The 14,886-nt window shown below is 39.1% G+C and overlaps 1 protein-coding gene across 11 annotated transcripts in view; it reads right to left on the bottom strand.

Moving 5' to 3' along the window:
• Window positions 1–14,886, bottom strand: part of ELF2 (E74 like ETS transcription factor 2) — a 134,356-nt gene that overhangs the window by 61,196 nt on the left and 58,274 nt on the right. For 10 of the 11 annotated variants that reach the window (XR_007725659.1, XM_050790221.1, XM_050790223.1 and 7 more), the window contains one exon: window positions 10,857–11,022. Coding sequence is in view for 9 of the 11 variants with exons in the window: in XM_050790221.1 (XP_050646178.1) it covers window positions 10,857–11,022 (166 nt within the window). In the remaining 2 variants the exon portion in view is untranslated. Of the gene's footprint in view, window positions 1–1,393; window positions 1,553–10,856; window positions 11,023–14,886 lie in introns of those variants that run through there. The other variant, XM_050790235.1, reaches the window with a different exon arrangement.

Genomic DNA, 14,886 nt, shown 5'->3' with positions numbered 1-14,886 from the left:
CCAGCATTTTGGGAGGCCAAGGCAGGCAGATCATGAGATCAGAAGATGGAGACCATCCTGGCCAACATGGTGAAACCCTGTCTCTACTAGAAATACAAAAATTAGCTGGGTATGTTGGTGCACGCCTGCAATCTCTGCTACTCAGGAGGTTGAGGCAGGAGAATTGCTTGAACCCAGGAGGTTGCAGTGAGCTGAGATCGCGCCACTGTACTCCAGTCTGGCAACAGAGCGAGACTTCGGTCTCAAAAAAAAAAAAAAAAAAAAAATTTTAGAGAGCATACTCAGCACTCATATGGATTTCCATACCACAACTCACCCCCATTTTTCATAGGCCTCATATTTTAATGTTTAATTCCCAGTAAATGAGAGTTTCAGGAAAGATTCATAATTGCAAATCATATTTCATTAATCCTAAGATACACATTTTTCACATTTGACATCTCTGGAATCAGTACCTATCTTAAAGTTGATAGTCCCTTAGAAAGTTTATATTTGGCAGCATTTTTTCCTTTAGTGGTATAAAAGTGTTTATTACAATTGATAGCATCTCAGGCTAAATGAAAAAGTTTTGTTGTTGTTTTTGTTTTGTTTTGTTTTTTGAGAAGAAGTCTGTCTCTGTTGTCCAGGTTGGAGTGCAGTGGTGCCATCTCAGTTCACTGCACCCTCCGCCTCCTGGGTTCAAGCAATTCTCTTGCCTCAGCCTCCCCAGTTGCTGGGACTACAGGCGTCCAACCACCATGCCCAGCTAATTTCTTGTATTTTTTAGTAGAGATGGGGTTTCACCAAGTTGGCCAGGCTGATCTTGAACTCCTGACCTAGGCCTCCCAAAGTGATGGGATTACAGACTTGAGCCACTATACCTGGCTGATAGTTATTAAAGTATTAAAAAATTTTATCTAATAATACTGCCTGATCTAAATCACAGTACAATTACAATTCAAACAATTCTAGAGTAAAAACTAAATGAACTTAAGATTCACATTTTACCATTTTAGAAAACTTAGGGCTAGGCTAACCTCAAGAAAATAAATAATTGGGGGAAAAAACACTTTTTAAAAATCTAAGAAAAGATGTAAATTAGAAGCAAAAATAATAGAAATGACAAAAAAAAAAAAAAAAATGACTTGAAGACGTTCAGTCAATAGTAGCTTCCAAGGAAGTAGAGGCATGAAATAGCCCCAGAGCTTCATCTATAAAAAGAAACAAATATTAAGAACATGATAAGGGATAACTCAGCAAACTATCTTGGAGGAAAAAAATTATCGTATTACTTCTCCTTCCTTAAGGAGGAATCATTGTCACCCTTTAAACAAAAATATGGTAAAGGTAGATGAAATAATTTTAATGAAATATAAAAGTATAAACATTTTTAATAAATTAAAAACCAACCTACCAGCATTGTCTTCCTTCTGGCTCAATCTGTTTCACCTTCAGGTAATCCTAGGATAGGGGCTCCTTTTCAGATCCCCAGTTTTTCATGTCGATCTTCTACCTCCCTGTGGCAACAATATTTTCTAATTAAAGGAGTCCTTTTGTGCCACAGGGAGGATTTCTGATGGTATAACAAATACAAAAGTTATGACAGCTCATCATGAAGTCAAATTAGTCCTGAGAGTCTTCAAGAAAGAAATTTGGCTCCTTATCTTATTTTTTCATGAAGGAAATCTGGTTTTATTTTTTAAACTGCATTTTAAAAACCTAAATTTTCATTTTTACTTTTAAAAAGCACTGCTTTCCTGTTGAATTATGTAAAAATTCTCATCATCATCTATCTTTTCAACTAATGTGTAAACACAATTTTGTTGATCACTAAAAATGGTTTAAGGTTTCTTGATAATTAACTAATAAGACTAAACGTTAATGTCTTGATACGTGGTTAAGGAGCAAAGTCCTGCCCCAAGTGGTCAGAAGACAGAAGCAGGAAGCTTGTATTATATAATATTAATTATGATTAAAATGCATATTTTAAAAAAAGACTAAAATGAAATGTTTTTTAAAAAAGCAACAATCATGGTCTCCTTGTTGGTAAGATTAGGGGTGATGATTGTCAGTTTGTTTATTCTTTGCAATACTTTCCAATTTTTTCCATTTAGCATGTATTGCTTTTAAGAAAAAAATCAGGCCTGTAATCCCAGCACTTTGGGAGGCTGAAGCGGGCAGATCGCATGAGGTCAGGAGTTCGAGATCAGCCTGTACAACAAGGAGAAACCCCATCTCTACCAAAAATACAAAAATTAGCCAGACATGGTGGCGAGTGCCTGTAATTCCAGCAACTGAGGAGACTGAGGCATGAGAATTGCTTGAACCCAAGAGGAAGAGGTTGCAGTGAGCAGAGATCGCGCCACTGCACTCCAGCTTGGGTGAGAGAGCGAGACTCTGTCTCAAAAAAAAAAAAAAAAAAAATTCAAAGGCCGGGCGCGGTGGCTGTAATCCCAGCACTTTGGGAGGCCGAGGCGGGCGGATCACAAGGTCAAGAGATCAAGACCATCCTGGCCAACCAACATGGTAAAACCCCGTCTCTACTAAAAATAAAAAAATTATCTGGGCATAGTGGCACACACCTGTAGTCCCAGCCACTTGGGAGGCTGAGGCAGGAGAATTGCTTGAACCCAGGGGGCAGAGGTTACAGTGAGCCGAGATCACACCACTGCACTCCAGCCTGGGTGACACAGTGAGACTCCACCTCAAAAAAAAAAAAAAAAATCCAAATTATTAGATATAAGCAAGAATGATGAACACCAACTGTGATTTTTAAAATGAAATTTAAGTCTGACTTTACATAGATGGTTCTTGATTATACTACAATACTAACTCAGAACTCAATCTGTTTCCATTTGTATTTTCCAGCTAGTTATTATATGTTCAACAGTATATTCAACAAAAGAAAAAAGTATGGTCTCCGTCTTCAAGGTGCTTACACACTCACTGGGAAAACAACAGGAGTATAGTATATACAACAAAAATAATATAAGCAATAATAGATAAAAATAATAAAAGAATACAAGAAAGTACCTAAATCCAGATGGTATAACAGATCAGGTAAGGGAATGTTTAATGTAGACCACAATCATTGTGGAAATCTTCATGTAGTTGGGCCTTAAAGGATGGCTAATACCTACCTGAGCACATTATAGATAGAAGGAAACTGTCTTTGAGCAAACACTCTGAAGCATAAATAATACAATCCATGCAAAGGTCAGTAAGAAAACTAGGAGAATACAATGTTTCAGCAGATAAGAAGGCAAGATTATGAAGGATTACTTCTGGATGATTCTATGGGTCACTGAATTTGACAGAAGAGTGGTCACTGAAATCTGATAAAGAGCTTCAGTAGAATGATAAATGGAGATGCCAGAGCACAATAATCAAGGAAGGAATGACAAGGAAAAAGTATAAACTGAAGGTATAAAACATTTGTTTTTGTTTTTTTTTAAAGTGGAAGCAAAAGGAAGGAGAAAAACACAAGAGACATAAACAAAGTTAAACCAATATTCCATTCTAATGTATAAAAGTCCTGTCCATACTTGAAGTCACAGGGAAGGTGCTAATGAAATTAAAGAAACTCTGTTACAAGCACTGTGCTTTATGTATTTATTTTATGTAATCTTCACAACCCTGAATTCCTATTTTCTGACAGTGAAACACTCTGAAAAGGTTAAATACTGCCAAGTAAGTGATAAGGGGAAATTTTAAATCAGAACTAACTAACCCAAGTCAATACTCTTCCCTTTCCTACTAAAGAGAGCCACTTACAGGGAAAAAACAAACAAACTCAGAAATAGTCCACCCAGGATTTTCTTTTTTTTTTTTTGAGACGGAGTCTCGCTCTGTCGCCCAGGCTGGAGTGCAGTGGTCGGATCTTAGCTCACTGCAAGCTCCGCCTCCCGGGTTCACGCCATTCTCCTGCCTCAGCCTCCCGAGTAGCGGGGACTACAGGCGCCCGCCACCTCGCCCGGCTAGTTTTTTGTGTTTTTTAGTAGAGACGGGGTTTCACCATGTTAGCCAGGATGGTCTCGATCTCCTGACCTCGTGATCCGCCCGTCTCGGCCTCCCAAAGTGCTGGGATTGCAGGCGTGAACCACCGCGCCCGGCCAGGATTTTCTATCATATTTGACTACTCTGATTCTTCTGCACTCTTTAAAATGCAAACATTCTCTAAGGTTAATTCCTTAATTCTACGTCCTTTGTTCTCTATCACAGAGAGACAAACATAGAATTTACACATCTTCTTCCTTGGGAAAAATCTCTGAAATACGTTTCCTCTTGGAAATTTAATTTATTTCCGCAGCTTTAAATGAAGATGATTCCCAAATCAGTTTCTCCCTGACCTTTCTTTACTAAGCTTCAGTTGTACTAGATATCTTCCATTTGCTCCTCCAGATTTATTCTCCACCCTTCTTCACCTTGCTCTCTGTCCCTGGAGACTGACTTCATCAGCGGGACTCTCATGGCTTCAGACTGGGTTTAGTCAATGGAGCACCTTAGCAGGATATTATTTGGAAGAGGCATTGCCCTCCAGCTAGCTGTGTCCTTTGATCAAAGGTTCCAGAATCTCCCAAGGTGACTCCCTGTTCAGGGCCCTATTCTTCAGGATTCTGGTAACCCTTCCTTCCCCTTGGCCCATGAGCCAAAGGACAGAAACAGCAGTTATTGCTTGGTCTGCAGTACTGCACTGTCTCTTATGGTTACCTTATATTTGCCTGTTTGTAACTAGTCCTTTATTAAAACATTCCTTAAATTATCCTAATTTGAGCATGCCATCTCTTTTGTGATGGGACTTTGACTACACATTTATGCGTCTTTTTTGTTTGATTGTTTTTGAGATGGAGTTTCTATCGCCCAGGCTCGAGTGCAGTGACATGATCTCAGCTCACTGCAACAAGCAATTCTCTTGCCTCAGCCTCCTGAGTAGCTGGGATTACAGGTGTGTACCACCACGCCCAGCTAATTTTTGTATTTTTAGTAGAGATGGGGTTTCACCATGTTGGCCAGGCTGCTCTTGAACTTCTGACTTTAAGTGATCCGCCTGCTTTGGCCTCCCAAAGTGCTGGGATTACAGGCATGAGCCACTGCACTCGACCACATTTGTGCATCTTTAAATACCTAAATATTCATCCTTAAATGTTCTGCTTCAACTCAAAATCATCATGACTATTACCAAACTTATCTGCTTCACCAAACAATCTTGCCTTCCTCAAATCATATGTGCTATTATCACCATCACCAAGGGTCAAAAAGCAGAATATTTTACCTAACTGTGCCTCTCCCCCTTATATGTCATGTAAGATCATATATAGTAGTATAGTTTATACAAGCCCTTTCTGTTCCTGTTGCTACTACCTCGTTTTAATATTTCTCAAGTCATCCTTCAACTCATACTACAACAGCTAGTCTTCCTGTCTCATCTTTCCCCCTACAATTAATCCTATATCCAACTGAAATACTAAAATTGCATGGTACTTTCTTTTTAGAGACATGGCTCACTCTGCCACTCAGGCTGGAGCACAGTGGTACTACGATCATAGCTCACTGTAACCTCAAACACCTAATCTCAAAGGATTCTCTGGCCTCAGTCTCTCAAGTAGCCAGGACTACAGGTGCACGCCACCATACCTGGCCACTTTTTAAACTTTTTTTTAAGAGATGGAGTCTCACTGTGTTGTCCAGGCTCGTCTTGAATTCCTGGCCTGAAGAGATCCTCCCACCTCTGCCTCTGCCTCCCAAAGTACTGGCCCCCTGGTATTTCCTACTTAAAACCTTCCAAGTCTTTCTGCTTCCTTATATGCCTAATTACTGTTGAGATTTAATTCACGATCTAGTCATAGCTCTTAATGAAATCTCGTGCCAATGTCTTATTTACTCAAGATCTTCTGAACAAGCATTTAATTTCAATAGTCTACTCATTTATTAATTATATTTCCCTCAGTTTACAGTGCATTTCACCTACCTCCTATTTGTCCACCTAAATCCTATCATGTGTCCTTTACTTTCTCTAAAAAAATTCCCTAATCCTGTAAATTGAACTTTCCTCTTCTGAAAATTCCTTTGAATTTGTAAACAACGCTCATTTGACTCTTGACTGTTTTGTATTTTAAATATAACATAGATTTTTATCTCCACAACTAAATCACCCCTGAAAAGAAACATGCTGAAAACAGCACCTTGCACATAACAAATGCAGACATAACCTGCTCTCACAAACTAAACTGGAAAGTTAAGGGGATAAATAGAGTAACAAGTATTTGTTAAGGTGAAAAATGAAGGGGTAAATCCTAAACAGCTCAGTCACCTTAGTCCAGTCTTTTTTTTTTTTTTTTGAGATGGAGTCTCGCTGTGTGCACTGTAATGCAGTGGTGCGATCTCATCTCACTGCCTCTGTCTCCCGGGTTCAAGCAATTCTCCTGCCTCAGCCTCCTGAGTGCCTGGGATTACAGGCGTGTGCCACCACGCCCAGCTAATTTTTTGTATTTGTAGTAGAGATAGGGTTTTACCATGTTGATAAGGCTGGTCTTGAACTCCTGACCTCGTGATTCACCCGCCTCAGCCTCCGAAAGTGCTGGGATTACAGGCATGAGCCACCATGCCCAGCCTAGTCCGTTCTTAGAAGATTTCTATCAACTGATTTCTATCAACACTTACAAACTCCTGCAGGGAATCCAAAAAACTCCTTCCCTCCCCTTATTCACCATACCAATCTATCCAGCAGGCCCCTAGAACTGATGGAGTCTGCAGCCACTGGGGAATATATTTTATACCTGCCAGAATCAAGACCATCCTTCACTTATATTTCATCACTCTTCTTCAAAGTCTCTTTATCATTACTAATCTGCAATTGTTATCACAATCAATTTACTATATGTTTAGAGGAATATGCCTATTTTTAAAGTTTCAAAATATATTTGGTTTCTCCTATACAATTTTTTTTTTTTTTTTTTTGAGACGGAGTCTCGCTCTGTCGCCCAGGCTGGAGTGCAGTGGCGCGATCTCGGCTCAGTGCAAGCTCCGCCTCCCAGGTTCACACCATTCTCCTGCCTCAGCCTCCCAAGTAGCTGGGACTACCACCACGCCCGGCTAATTTTTTGTATTTTTAGTAGAGACGGGGTTTCACCATGTTAGCCAGGATGGTCTCGATCTCCTGACCTCATGATCTGCCCACCTCGGCCTCCCAAAGTGCTGGGATTATAGGCGTGAGCCACAGCGCCTGGCCTCTCCTATACAATTTAAGAGAACATTAGTGTTACACATAAGCTCTATGAGGGAAATGTAGACTGTTAGTCTACAAAAAGGAGAAACAGCCCATAATCACTACTAACAAAATGAGAAATTCTTTTATATACAAAATAATAAAGATGGCTACATGAAAATCATAATATGATTTTAGTACTCCAACCCAAATGACAATAGAACACTGTTTATGATATGGACACATACATATGGGTATTTAGGAATAAAAGGGAAAAAACACTTCAATGAGAACATGCAGAGAACTGTCAGAACAAGCCAATAAATATAATTATAACATTTTTTACACTGACATAATCTAAATTATAATATAGGAGCATTCCATGAAGTTTTCCTAGACATACACAGGGAAGTATTCTATAGAGATCTCAATTCCCCCAATTCGCCAAATCAAATCTGCCATCTTATAAGTATTCCTTTTCTTCCCAGTCAGCTTCTTCTTTAAAACCTACATGTATCTGTAATCTGAGTTTCAATTTTATAAGAAATGAACCTAATCCTAATTCACTACCTAAAAGGAAATATGCATACCAACCTTTATTGATTTGTATACGCCCTAGATGTCAGAAGAATGAAAACTTTATCAGATTTTAACTCATTTAAAAATGCATTTGATTCTTTTTTTAGTTTTCTTGTTTGTTTGTTTTTTGAGATAGAGTCTCACTGTGTCACCCAGGCTGGAGTGCAGTGGCACTATCTTGGTTTACCGCAACCTCCACCTTCTGGGTTCAAGCGAGTCTCCTGCCTTAGCCTCCGAAGTATCTGGGACTACAGGCACATGCCACCACGCCCAGCTAATTTTTTGTATTTTTAGTGGAGATGGGGTTTCGCCATGTTAGCAGGATGGTCTCGATCTCCTGACTTCGTGATCCACCCGCCTCAGCCTCCCAAAGTGGTGAGATTACAGGCGTGAGCCACCACGCTCAGCCTGATTTCTTTTTTTTTTTTTTGAGACTGAGTCTGGCTCTGTCGCCCAGGCTGGAGTGCAGTGGCCGGATCTCAGCTCACTGCAAGCTCCACCTCCTGGGTTTACGCCATTCTCCTGCCTCAGCCTCCCGAGTAGCTGGGACCACAGGCGCCCGCCACTTCGCCCGGCTAGTTTTTTTGTATTTTTTAGTAGAGATGGGGTTTCACCGTGTTAGCCAGGATGGTCTCGATCTCCTGACCTCGTGATCCGCCCGTCTCGGCCTCCCAAAGTGCTGGGACTACAGGCTTGAGCCACCGCGCCCGGCCCTCAGCCTGATTTCTTAATAGAAAGAATGTTAAGTTCAGATTAGTTGATTTGAAAACTAATCTATGAATATTAACAATCTTTATAAAATTACATTAAAATTCATGAGCCAGGCTGGGCACAGTGGCTTGTGCCTATAATCCCAGCACTTTGAGAGGCCGAGGCGGGCAGATCACGAAGTCAAGAGATCGAGACCATCCTGGCCAACATGGTGAAACTCCATCTCTACTAAAAAATACAAAAATTAGCTGGGCATCATGGCGTGTGCCTGTAGTCTCAGCTACTGGGGAGGCTGAGGCAGGAGAACCATTTGAACCCGGCAGGTGGGGGTTAAAGTGAGCCGAGATTGCGCCACTGCACTCCAGCCTGGCGACAGAGCAAGACCACGTCTCAAAAAAAAAAAAAAAAAAAAAAATCCATGAGCCAGGATGGAACATGCACAATGAACTTCTGAGGTGCTTTTATACCATTTTAGAATGATATCAGTAATCTGCTTACATTTTCTTTTTGTGTTGAAGTAAATTTTAAAATTATTATCAAATATTCAAAAACCACTTACAAAAAAAAACATATCACAAAAGTAACTGTTATTTTATCTAGACTTCCTATATCCTCCTTTTCATAATCACTATTATCTCTGCCCAGCCAATGACATCATTACCCTGAGAGCTTAAGAAGACTGAGAAAATAAAATCCCTTAAGTAGATTACATTCGCTTCCTATTCTGAATTGGTTTTACCTGAATTAATCTAAATTAATAAAACATTTACAGTCAATTATACCAATAATAAGATTCAGCCAATCTGCTTTGGTATTTTAATATGATAAACATCCTAATTTACTAACTTACGCAAATTTGGTGCTATAGTTTTGATCTTTTTTAAAGTTTCCAATTTGCTACCAAAATCATAGTTTTCCTTATTTTTTGACCAAAACATCATCCAGAAATTTCAAACAGGTTCTACTTTTTTTTCCATTTAACTTAAGCTACCATACTTTTTTTCTTCTGCTATTAGTGTTCTGTTTAGTTATGCTATTGTAATAAAATCAGTTACAATATATAATCCAAAACATCATCCTACAAAATACTTTTAACTGTTCTACCTATCCTTTTCCTCAAGAAGAAAATTCATCTCTGCCACTATACTTCTAGCTTCAGACTGGAAAATTCTCCAAATTCTCATAAAAAGATAGGTATTATGTACTGTAAATCAGATACCACTCCAGACTACAGTCACGAAGCCCATATGAAGTGCTTGGATGCCTGGTCTTTTATTTGTTTAGAAATGGGGTCTTGCTATGTTGCCCAGGCTGAACTTGAGCTCCTGACCTTGAGTGAGCCACCTGCCTCAGTCTCCAAGTAGCTGGGAGTACAGGTGCACATCACCACACCCAGCTTGGCTACCTATTTTGATAAATGAAGTTTCCACTACACCTGGGGTTTGTTTGCTGGCACTGCAATCATCAGTGCTCTGAAAAGCAAGGTAACTTTCAATCCCTTAGCTCCACAAAAACTACAATTAGAGGCAGAACAGTTTTAAGCTGGAAGAGGCTAGTAGCCCTAAGGGGTACCACTGGACCTCATAAGCAGAAATACATCACATACTCAAAATTTTAATCATGAAAGTTTCCTACATTTATAAAAATGTATCTAAATAGTAAAGAATTTTTACTAGGATTAAACAACAAGTATAATGATTCTTTTTCTCCATTAACAGCTAAGGATACATTTGCAGGTTTATTATTATACAAGAGTGACTACGGTCCTTCTGATAAAATACTCTATTTTCTTCATAATCAGTGGCAAAAACTAAAAGATTCCTCCAAGAATTATAGATACTAATCTCCAGTTAAACATAAGCTATCGCACCAGAAATAGACTGAAATACTAAGATCTCTAAGAAGACAAAAAGGAAAGAGGAAACTGATAGAACACTACAAAGATGCTGATATTAATGAAAAGAAATCATATTTCTCCATCAATATTAACTCAAAGAAACTTATAATCAATTAGAGAATAAAATACCATATTTATTTTTTTAATTTAAAAAGTTGTCCTCATAATACTAGCCTATTGACTTGTATAAATAACAGCTAGTATTTATAGTCTCAGAAAAAAAATAATAAAATAACTTTATCATTATGTGAAGCTATAATTTTGTGCATAGGGTCCATGATATAAGACTGCTACACCTCACAGAATTATACTGTACAACTTTTATATCTATACACATTCCCTCAAACATAGATGTTTCACTGGTTTCCAAGCTATACTAAATAGCATTAAAAAGGTTTTTCAGTATATTTTTCATCTGGCAATATTATTGTTGAAGCTTACAAAATGAGAAAGTTATAAATAATGAACATTTTATGAGATGTCTACCTGTTTCCACATTCTCGGTCTCAACTTCTTGTTCTTCTGCCACATCTTGCATCATATAAGTCTCATCATCATAAACCAGAACCTGGGCTGCATAGCCCTGCTCTAATCTGGCACTTGGAACTGGCTCCACAATCACTGCTGGATATTCAGAAACCTTTTCACTTTCCTATAAGAGCAAATTTAAAAAACAATCAACCTTTGTATTTACAAATTCTGGATTCACTTATAAATCCTTGAACTAATACAGTCTCGAGCAGTCCACATAATGAGTTTCAAATATTATAAATATGAATGTAAAAACCAAAACAAGAGATGAAAAGGGCTAACTTTAATAATCCTTTCAAGTTTCAAGAGGTAAGACATAGAATTAAACATTTTAAATAATCTGTGCTTTAGGATTAAGTTGACAGATTAAAAACATGCATATAATTTCACTTAATCATGAAAGCCGACTAAAACAACAGTAAAAGACTATTTTATACCTAAACCCACAAGGACAAGAGGTGAGAGCAACAAACAAGAAGAGATAAGAACAACAAAATCTTGTAAGACTGAAAGTGTCTGGATGAGTATTGAGTAGGTTAGCAGACCCAGCAAAGCCAAATCAGTCTGGCAGGAAAAAAAAAAAAAAAATCTGAGAAACAACACACTGTACAGTGGAGAATCTACAGAAAGCAACACCAATTACACGCACTTTGATTCCTCGACCTTCTCTCTCCTTCGTGATGCTAAGCAACCAGACCTCCTCCACCTCGGCAGGAGATGGGCTACTTTCCAGAGAGGGAACAACAGCAGCATCTTTGAGGCATAATAGGCACAGCTGCTAGCATCATACTCTACCCAAAATGGAGTTTCCAACTAGCTTTTTAATCCATCACTTTTAATCATGAGCAAACAGCCAAATATTACTGAGCATCCAAGGAAAAGCCTCTAACACAGAATGTACATATACATACTCATATTCCACACAGAGAGAAGATACTATAAAGTAAGAACAGATCACAATTCAGTAAAGAACATTTTAAAATACAAGTCAAAGAATTCTTGGAAATTAAAGATACAATAGCTGAAATGAATAAAGGATTGGAAGATAAAATTAAGGCAATCTCCAGGCACCAGAGAAAAAAAGATAAAGCAATAGAAAACATGAGAGAAAAGATAGCAATATTAGATGACCAACCATTCCAGGAGGTCCACTATCTGAGTAACAGAGTTCCAAAAAAATAAATCATAAGGAAAAAACAAGAAATAAAAAGGGGAAAAAAAAGGTTTGGAAAGAAATCAACAAGAAAGAAGTAAATCAATAAAATTTTCTAAGACTGAAGGATATAAGCTACCCATTTGAAAGGACCCACCAAAGTGTCTAGTGCAAAAAAATTAAGGAACACATACACTGAGGCATATCACTGTGAAACATCCTCATATTGGGAACAGAAAAGATTCTACAAGCTTCTAGAAAAAAAAATACAGATTACTATAGAGAATCAGGACATCGACTTCAGTTTTCTCAACAGTCATACTAGAAGGAAGATGACAGTTGAACAATTTCTTCAAAATTATGAAGAAAAATTATTTCCAATCTAGGATTCTTCACCCAGTCAAATCATCTTATAGAAGCAGAATAAAGATATCTTCTCAGACATGAAAGATCTCAAACATTTACCTTTCATGCATCCTTTCTCAACAAGATACTGGAAAATGTATCCCATCAATAAGAGAGTGAATTTTTTTAAAAAGATAACTATTGCAAATACAGGATACAAGAGATCAACATAGGAGATAAACAATGGGAATCTTCAGGAAGACTGTGAAGAGAGATTCCAGGATGCTAGCTATGCACAAGATTTAAAGGGCAACCAGTCCAGAATGTAGCAGCGTGACTCCTGAGACAGCATGATGAATCTGTCATCACTAAGATAACCATTGACATTGTTCTTAAGGACAGAATGCCCAGATGTCCGTTCTAGATTTTTATTGATATCTGGCTTGCCTTGATGTACCTACTCACTCCACCTGCCCTGCTGCCTGGATCAGCTAAGAACACATTTCACCCCGCAGATGTGTTCTGCTTTGATCTACAACGTGCTGGAGGAAGATTACCATGGGCTTAGAAATAAAAGATACAAAACAGCACTCTTCATGTGACCATACACCTGCTGAACAAATATGCAATACCCAGTCCATACCATACTGTAGCACTGCCAGATACCAGAGCAGGATGTGCCTTACATTTCTAAAAACTCATGGCATTGCTCACTGATTACCTGAAGACAAGCTCATGACACTCAGTGAACCTGACACTAGACTATTCAGCTATCTTCTCCTGGAAGCCTTCATCTATTTATGATAATATTGTCCTTTCCTAATTCAATTAGCTTGGTAAACTATTTTTTCAAAATAAAATATTGTTTAGGGCTATTTTCATAGGTGGCAAAACTATAAAGAGAAGTAAAGAAATTATAATACTTAAGTCCAAACAACAGCACCTCTGGAAAAAGCACCCAGCCGGGTTTTAATATTTCAATGGTTCCTTCTCTTTGACCATAAAAAAGCTAAAATCATTTTGCATTAAAAAATTCAGGGCTCACGCCTGTAATCCCAACACTTTGGGAGGCCGAGGTGGGCAGGTCACCTGAGATCAGGTGTTCGAGACCAGCCTGGCCAACACGGTAAAACCCCGTCTCTACTAAAAATACAAAAATCAGCCAGGCATAGTTGCATGTGCCTGTAATCCCAGCTACTGAGGAGGCTGAGGCATGATAATTGCTTGAACCCGGAAGGCAGAGGTTGCAGTGAGACAGGATCATGCCCCTGCATTCCAGCCTGGCTGACAGAATGAGACTCAGTCTCCAAAAAAAAAAAAAATTCAGGCTGGGTTCAGTGGCTCACACCTGTAATCCCAAAACTTTGGGAGCCAAGGCAGGAGGACTGCTTGAGCCCAAGAGTTCAAGACCAGCCTGGGCAACATAGGGAGACTCTGTCTCTACAAAAAATAAAAAATAAATTAACAGCCGGGCGTTGTGGCTCTTGCTCATAGTCCTAGCTACTTGGGAGGCTGAGGCAAGAGGATTGCTTGAACCCAGGCGGTTGAGACTGCAGTAAGCCATGATCATGCCTTTGCACTCCAGCCCAGCAACTGAGAACGTCTCAAAAATTTTTAAAAAAAGAAAAAAATTAAACTCTCATTTATTTTAACTGAACTTTTAACTGATCTTTAATTGAAGTTAAAAGGCAACAAGTCCAATTAAAGAAGTTCTTTAACTGAACTTTAACTGATCGATTGAGACACATACTTCTATACATTTCTCAAAAAAAATAGTCTAACTCCTTGACTCATCTATATATATGTTGTAATCTATGTTCCACCACCTCACTGAAGCTATTCTCTTTTTTTTTTTTTTTTTTGAGACGGAGTCTCGCTGTATCACCCAGGCTGGAGTGCAGTGGCACGATGTCGGCTCACTGCAAACTCCGCCTCCCGGGTTTACACCATTCTCCTGGCTCAATTTTTTGTATTTTTTAGTAGAGACAGGGTTTCACCGTGTTAGCCAGGATGGTCTCGATCTCCTGACCTTGTGATCTACCCGCCTTGGCCTCTCAAAGTGCTGGGATTACAGGCGTGAGCCACTGCGCCTGGCCTATTCTCTAAAAATATTTTTTTTGCTTTTTCTTTTTGAGACAGGGTCTAGCTCTGTCGCCCAGGCTGGAGCGCAGTGGCACAATCATGGCTCACTGCAACCTCTGCCTCCCAGGCTCAAACCATCCTCCCACCTCAGCCTCCTGAGTACTGGGACTACAGGCGTGTGCCACCACGCCCGGCTAATTTTTTTATTTTTGGTAGAGACAGGGTTTCACCATGTTGCCCAGGCTGGTCTCGAACTCCTGGACTCAAGCAATCTGCCCGCCTCAGCCTCCCAAAGCACTGGTATTACAAGCATGGGCTACCACAACCAGCCTCAAAATGTTAATAACAACCAAATTCCATTTCAGTTTTCAATCTCTGTTGCCTCGCCGCAGACTCATACATTTA

The sequence above is a fragment of the Macaca thibetana genome, chromosome 5 (genome assembly GCF_024542745.1).
Source record: "Macaca thibetana thibetana isolate TM-01 chromosome 5, ASM2454274v1, whole genome shotgun sequence".
NCBI lineage: Eukaryota > Metazoa > Chordata > Mammalia > Primates > Cercopithecidae > Macaca > Macaca thibetana.
This window is presented reverse-complemented; position numbering and strand designations above follow the sequence as displayed.